The sequence below is a fragment of the Macaca nemestrina genome, chromosome 2 (genome assembly GCF_043159975.1).
Source record: "Macaca nemestrina isolate mMacNem1 chromosome 2, mMacNem.hap1, whole genome shotgun sequence".
In the NCBI taxonomy this organism is placed as follows: Eukaryota; Metazoa; Chordata; class Mammalia; order Primates; family Cercopithecidae; genus Macaca; species Macaca nemestrina.
The window spans coordinates 61,343,178-61,351,229 of record NC_092126.1 but is presented as its reverse complement, the minus strand read 5'-3'; the positions used below and the strand labels follow the sequence as shown (position 1 = coordinate 61,351,229).

The window sequence follows — 8,052 nt, the reverse complement described above, 5'->3', positions numbered from 1 at the left end:
AAATAGCTATACTCTTTGAATTGGTAACTCTTTTCCCATAATTATCTTGAATTATTAGCAATAGTTACGTATAAAAATTATAGTCATAAAAATTTACAATCGCAAAAATTTAAAACAATCTGAAATAACAAATATTTGGAGATAAAGTATGGTACAGCTATAATTAGACTCTGATGTAAACAATGAAACTGAAGATCATGTTTTCAAAGAATACTTACTGTCCTCAAGAAATGGTTACTCCAAAATGTGAAAAATCAGGATATAATTTTACAGTATTTTGTTTTTAAAGTTCTATATATCCACATAAAAGGACTAGAAATGAATACACAAATCTTTCGTTGTTTGGGGGATAATGCGATAACGGGTATTTTCTATTTTAGCATTCTTCTGCAACTTTACATTTTCCATAATAAATGTAATCAAATAGTAAAGTCGATCATTTTAAAGAATGAAAACAACCTGAGAAAGTTCCAGTTCTTGAAAACACAGAGATTCTGGTGAGGCAAAATTTGAGGCTGGAGTATTATGAAAAGTTGTTTTTTTCTTAAAAATTAACTCTATGCACCATAGAAAGAGGATTATTAATGTCTATATCCCACAATCATATTTGTATATATGATAGTCTATAAACTATTTTAAGACTATATACACAACGTAACTTTTTTTTCAGATTATTTCCACTCCTTTCACACCGTATCATTCTTCAAGTACCAAAGTCCCTAGCTAGTATTTTTCTCTCTGCTCTAATGTTTAAGAATTATTACCAGAGTTTTTAGCTGTACTTAGTGGGAAGAATACGAAAAAATATGTATGCTCCATTTGTTTAGAACCAGAAGTCACTTCTCTCAAATATCGCTTCATATATTTTAATGCTATGTTATTAGGTATACATAGGCTTAGAATTGGTGTATCTTCCTGATCGGTCAAATCTTTTATTATTTAGCAGGGTCCCCCTTTATTATCTAGTAGTCACTTTTTGCCTTAAATGTTTCATTATAATATAGACATACCAATTTTCTTATGGCTAATATTTGCCATTATATCTTTTCCATCTTCTGTCAACCTTTTAATGTCTTTTGAATACGACTTTGGAAACAGTATGGTGCTAGATTTTTAAAAAATTTGAACTGACAATTTTTGCTTTTTAATGTTTTGCCACAAATTATATACATTTATTTCTCATCAATTTTTTATGTTTTGTATTTACCTTTTCCTCCTTTCTTGCCTTGAGATTGAATTCATTTTATCTCCTTCAAAGGCATACTCTATCGCTAGTCTATTCTTTCAGTGGCTACCCTATTTTGACAAGCATTCTTAACACAGTCATCAGTTAATCATTTATTTTTACCTTGAACCTTAAGACTACAAGGACCTTAGAAAATTTTAATTCTGATGATCTTCTTCCAATTTATATCTATTGCTCCTTATTTTAATACTAGGATTAACATTTCCCAAAAGATTAGCCATTCATGTTTTATAAGTCTGGATTATTTTTTTTTTACAATTAGCAAATTACATGGAAAGTAATTTCATAGATCTAAACACATTAACTTTTCAGACCATTTTTTTTTTTTGAGATGGGAGTTTCGCTCTTTTCATCCGGGGTGGAGTGCGATGGCGTGATCTCGGCTCACTGCAATCTCTGCCTCTCGGGTTCAAGAGATTCTCATGCCTCAGCCTCCTGAGTAGCTGGGATTACAGGTGACCACCAACACGCCCAACTAATTTTTGTATTTTTGGTAGAGATGGGGTTTCACCATGTTGGCCAGGCTGGTCTTGAACTCTTGACCTCAGACAATCTGCCTGACTCGGCCTCCTGGGATTACAGTGCTGGGATTACAGGCCTGAGCCACTGCACCCAGCCTTCAGACTCTTTTAAGTAGGCACAAGGTAAATCACTTTAAAACACTCTGTAACAGAGCACAGTGAAAAAAAAAACATAGTTCTTCCTGTAGAAGACTTCCAAGAATAAAACAAATGGCATTCTCATGAAATTAACAATAATGAATACACAGACAAAAAACAAGCTTCTAATTTTTATTTATTTTATTAAAAAACCTCGTAAACTCATGTAAATCATTGGCTCATAAAAGGAGTGGAAATAAAATATTAATCTTAAAAATAAACCATCCTACCTAGTATGTGTATAGATTTTTTTTTTTTTTTTTTTTTTTTTGAGATGGAGTCCTGCTCTGTTGCCTAGGCTGGAGTGCAGTGGTGCGACCTCGGCTCACTGCAACCTCCCCCTCCCAGGTTCCAGCAATTCTCCTGCCTCAGCCTCCTGAGTAGCTGGGATTACAGGTGCCCACCACCACGCCTGCCTAATTTTTGTGTATTTAGTACAGACAGGGTTTCGCCATGTTGGTCAGGCTGATCTTGAACTGACCTCAGGCAATCCACCTGCCTCGGCCTCCCAAAGTGCTGGGATTATAGGCATGAGCCACTGTGCCCGGCATGTATATAGTTTTAAATAGTTTAAGTTTACAGACTAACAGTATTAAACACCCATCGTAAGAAGTTGTTGCAAACAAATATCATTCTGGGATATAGATAGTGATAGTTATTTTTTTTATGGTACAAAGACAGAGTTGACTTTTAAGAAAGAAACAGAACTTTTCTCAGTACTACCGTCTCAAATTTTGCCTCACCACAATCTCTTAACTGTAATCTGATGTACAGGAATTATACTGTTAAACACAATTATTTATTAAAGGGTGTTTTTAGATTTGACTACAATGATTCAACTTATCATCAGTGTAATGATTTAGGTAAAACGAAAATAAAGTATGTACTTTATTAAGACTTTGCTCTATTAGGTTAATTTATATAAAGATGTTATTTAAAATTTGTGCTGTATGACAATTTCCCAATGTGTTATGGTATGTTAGTAGTATACTAAAGTATGCCTAAAAGGAAATTTTTAACTAATACATGCTCAATTTTAACAATGAATGAACACATTTGCATTTTAATGACTAAAGGCATAAAACATAAACTACTAAAATTAACAAAAATACTATATAAGAAATTAGAGAAGTATGAGCATAGTCATAATTTTACTTATGAAACTGAAAAGAAAAATATTTAGGATTATAGAGTGATAGCAAATTTTGGGGACTTTTTTCCTTGATAGAAATATCAAACAACAGCCGGGCGCGGTGGCTCAAGCCTGTAATCCCAGCACTTTGGGAGGCCGAGACGGGCGGATCACAAGATCAGGAGATCGAGACCATCCTGGCTAACCCGGTGAAACCCCGTCTCTACTAAAAAATACAAAAAAAACTAGCCGGGCGAGGTGGCGGGCGCCTGCAGTCCTAGCTACTCGGGAGGCTGAGGCAGGAGAATGGCGTAAACCCGGGAGGCGGAGCTTGCAGTGAGCTGAGATCCGGCCACTGCACTCCAGCCTGGGTGACAGAGCGAGACTCCGTCTCAAAAAAAAAAAAAAAAAAAAAAAGAAATATCAAACAACAGATGTGAGTTAAGATTTTATATTCTTATAAACTTTAAACCTAACTTTTATAAAAACAGATTAATGTTTAAATTCTAGAATAAAAATGCTAAAGCTGATTTTTAATGGTACAATTAAAACAGAAACAACTGAATTATTAAGATGTTGCTCAAAAACACCCATCAGCTGTCTAACAAATTCTGAGACAATGTATCATTCTGGTTTGGAGAATACTAAATGTATTTTTCTAAATGTCCCAAAAAAGCTGAGCAGAGTTTTCTCCAAGGACTCTCCAGCTTTAGAATGTTAGTCTTGGAGATAGATGAAGCTGTCTGTGGGAAAGGAGAGCAGAAATATGCCACATTAAGAAGTTAAAGAGAATGGTCAATATGATATCTGATGAATATTAAGAATGTAATATAAAAAAGATACATTCTATAAAGAAATTATAACCAAAACAATCATGTACATTAGCAATTTAAAATATTTTTCTCCGAAAATGAACTATTTGATTATTCTTGTCCTTTATCAAAATAATAACTATTTTCTCATAAAAGAGTACCAGTGTAGTTTTGCTTTATTATTTTTAAAGTTTTAATCTAGCTGGCTGTACAACACATTATAAAATTAGAGATAAATTATTTAAACCTTTATTAATATCACCCGAGTACAGTGTTAGTAAAAACTGAGAAATTTTTAACATTATAATGTCTTATAACTAATTATAAGTGACAGAACTGCTCTGCAATCAATCTTGATAAATATAAAAGAATACCTAGCCAACACAAAAACAACTGGGGAAGCGAAATCAGCATATAAGCTTTAAAAAATCAGTATGTTTTAAAGAGTTTTATATTAAATAGACTGTTTCACAATTTACTCACATTGTTGAAAATCAAAATTTTATTCCTAAAAGAGGGACAATATAAAGCTAGGACCTTCATGAACATTCAGGTATCAGAAGAAAGTTGCCAAGGACAGAACTGATTTAACAGCAAGAGATTGGTCTTATGCTTATTACCCAGCACCATTACTAACTGTTAAAACAACCAAAACTAAGCAAATCAAATGCATGGCTATTTATTTTTTGTTGCTTTTCACAGATGAGCCTTTGATGTGGAGTTTATCCCCCAAAACATTTGATCTTCTTCCACGTTCAATGGCTGGACTTTGTTGAGGTTTCTCCCTGAGAAATATACATGTGAATATTAATATGATTTATAAAATGGCCAATGGTTTATAAATCAATAAACATGTTAAAAACCACTGTAACATAAGAAAACTTTTATCTTAAAAGTTCCTTAATAGCTTTGAAAAACAAGGCTGGCCAGGTGTGGTGGCTTACGCCTGTAATCCCAGCACTTTGTGAGGTCGAGGTGGGCAGATCACGAGGTCAAGAGATCGAGACCATTCTGGCGAACATGGTGAAACCCCATCTGTACAAAAAATTAGCTGGGCGTGGTGATGTGCACCTATAGTCCCAGCTACTCAGGAGGCTGAAGCAGGAGGACTGCCTGACCCTGGGAGGTGGAGGTTGCAGTGAGTCGAGATTGCGCCACTGCACTCCAGCCTGGTGACAGAGCCAGACTGTCTCCCCCTCCAAAAAAACAAAAACAAACAAACAAACGGGAAAAACAAGGCAGACTATTTCAGTGAATTTAAAACAGCAACAGCTGTTTTCCTGAGATAGATTTAACTGTTTATAGTTTAAACACTGTTTAATGTTAATGGTATGGTAGCCACTAACCACATTTATATTTGAATTAAACTAAAATAATTCAATACTTCAGTTCTACCAGCAATGGTTCAAATGTGAATCAACAGCCACATGTGGCTAGTAATTACTACACAGGACAGAATAGATATATAGCATTTTTGTCATTACCGAAGTCATTTCAGGAAATGCCATTGGACAGTGCTGGTTAAGAGAAAATGCCACTGTTAGGGCCAGAAATTTATAGGTCATCCATAAAGAGTATGCCTTCTCTAAGTGGGACCTGGATTTCCTATTCAAACTTGGCACTGCTAGGTTTTTAATCAGTACATTTTTCAAATGAGAAAAATATCTGTAATTAATATAGGAGCAAGTTTTCAAGCAATTCAATAGAAAATACCAGGGCTCTAAATTCCTAAACAAGTGTTTTAGAAGAAAAGATCCTAGCATATGAAATTCTCCATAAGGCTTCTGATTTACTTGATACTCACTTGTCCACCGCTAGTTCTGTGAAGCCTTCTACCTTCTGCAGCAATTCTCCACTCTCTTATAGCTTAGAACAGATTTCTATTTAAGGTCTGGTGAGGCCTTTCTCTTTAGTGTAACTTCATAGGAAATAGATATTATTATTCACTTCCCCCCCCCCCCCCCCCGCAGAGAACCACATTAAACTGTAGCTCCAGGGTATGTACAAAATGTATTTTAAAATCTCTATAATATTTATTTATTCATTTTTGAGATAGAGTCTCAGTCTGTCACTCAGGCTGTAGTGCACCGGTGTGATTTTGGCTCACCACAACCTCCGCCTCCTGGGTTCAAACCATTCTCTTGCCTTAGCTTCCCAAGTAGCTGGGATTATAGGTGTATGCTACCATACCTAGCTAATTCGTATTTTTAGTAGAGACGGGGTTTCACCATGTTGGCCAGGCTGGTGTCAAACTCCTGACCTCAAGTGATCCACCTGCCTCGGCCTCCCGAAGTGCTGGGATTACAGGCATGAGTCACCATGCCCAGCCAGAAATCTCTATAATCCTTAATATGTGGTTTCAGCAAATTTATTTTTCTCAGCTATACTAAAAGGGAATTGTAAAATAAGCTAATGTTCTTGCAAAATTCTTCCAAAACACCTAAAACACATCAAATATGGTATTGCATGTACTGTTACATATTGTACCCGTGTCTGAAATTTCATTTACGATTACATGATAAATTGTGATTTGTTAAGGAAGTTGTTAAGTCTTCCAAATACAGCCCCTCTCCCCTTAACATATCTCTAGGTATCTTTACCAGTGTGAAATGTATGACTCTATAACCATATTAGAATCTGTTTTACAAGAATAACTACTCCGTAGCAAATCAGTTTTCCTGAAGAGGATTTTGGTCTCTGTCTTCTGAGGCATAATTTACTAGTGAATTACTAACCATACAATCCTAAACTATTATTGATTTTTAGATATAAATTTAAATTTGTGCGGAATACTCAGTTTTAGTATAAAATTATAACATCTTTCACAAAAGATACTGTGGATACAACTTGGATGATCATCAAAACTTTCTGATAACAGAAATAAAATTATGTAACTTTACTTCAAATTCTTCTTTAAAAACCAAACTATTTTAGAAACAACTTTTACCTTCTTTTAAGTTCTTGGGAGCCAGGATTCTCATGACCAACACTTCTCATTCTAGTGTTTTCTAGATTGTGTCGTCCTGGTTTGTACTTCAAAACCTCACTTTGCCATTCCTCATCAAAAGCATGAGCATCATCTATGTTAAATAGAAAAATAATGGGAATAAGTATTAAGGTATCAACTGTCAGTAATTGCCTTGCTCCCACATATTTCAGTCTAGTCTGGTGTTTTCATTAGTGTAACCTCAATATAGAGGCAGGAAGCTGCTTCAAATATAAGGGTCTTTGATGAGAGTAGTATTTCTTTTCCTGTCTGTTGCTCTCCTGTTCCTACTGATGACCTAGTTATTGATGATCTATTTTTTCACCTGCCTGGATATCATATTATTTTACCCAATGGAACAGCTGACCCAATTATAATAACTAACAGTTTTTCTTCCTGGGTCATCTCACAATGAATATGTTCTTCCTGTATACTGTATACTTCTGTGACTAGCACTTCTATTCACCTAACCATCTTTCTATGTAACTTGACCTCACAAGTTTCTGTTGTCAATTTCCTAAGACAGGTTACTCAGCTAGAATGTCAATTCATGTTGTTATGAAGTAAGTAATCTAACTTCCATAGTAGCAACAATAGAGAATGATAGTACTTCTTCTTTAAGACTGCTTTAAAATATTATGTTCCTTCACTAAATTTTTCATTAAAATGTTGATTATTGTGAAATACTCAGTATATATATAAATGTGATAAAATTACAGAGGTTACAATTAAACACAGGTCACAATATCATGGCTTCTATCTTATTGCATAAGAATAATTTTATCAAACCCCAGCCGGGCGTGATGGCTCACGCCTGTAATCCCAGCACTTTGGGAGGCCGAGGCGTGCAGATCACAAGAGGAGATCGAGACCATCCTGGCTAACATGGCGAAACCTCGTCTCTACTAAAAAATACAAAAAATTAGCCGGGCATGGTGGCGGCTGCCTGTAGTCCCAGCTACTCGGGAGGCTGAGGCAGGAGAATGGCATGAACCCGGGAGGCAGAGCTTGTAGTGGGCTGAGATCGCACCACTGCACCACTACACTCCAGCCTGGACAACAGAGCGAGACTCCATCTCAAAAAAAAAAAAAAAAAAAAAGGAATAATTTTATCAAATCCCAATGTTAACAGAATTTCTTCTTCCCCCCAACCCAAAACAGAGTCTTGCTCTGCTGCCCAGGCAGGAGTGCAATGGTGTGATCTTGGCTCACTGCAA

The 8,052-nt window shown here is 35.6% G+C and overlaps 1 protein-coding gene across 3 annotated transcripts in view; it reads right to left on the bottom strand.

Annotated features, from left to right (window-relative positions):
• Nucleotides 1-4,512: 4,512 nt before the first annotated feature.
• The window catches only part of LOC105488552 (myeloid leukemia factor 1), a 36,717-nt gene continuing 33,177 nt past the window's right edge, over nucleotides 4,513-8,052 (bottom strand). For 2 of the 3 annotated variants that reach the window (XM_011752740.3, XM_071091154.1), the window contains 2 exons: nucleotides 6,797-6,929; nucleotides 4,513-4,634 (listed from right to left, as the gene is read on the bottom strand). In XM_011752740.3, the coding sequence (XP_011751042.1) occupies nucleotides 4,529-4,634; nucleotides 6,797-6,929 (239 nt within the window). In that variant the 3' untranslated portion in view covers nucleotides 4,513-4,528. The remainder of the gene's footprint in view (nucleotides 4,635-6,796; nucleotides 6,930-8,052) is intronic. The other variant, XM_071091155.1, reaches the window with a different exon arrangement.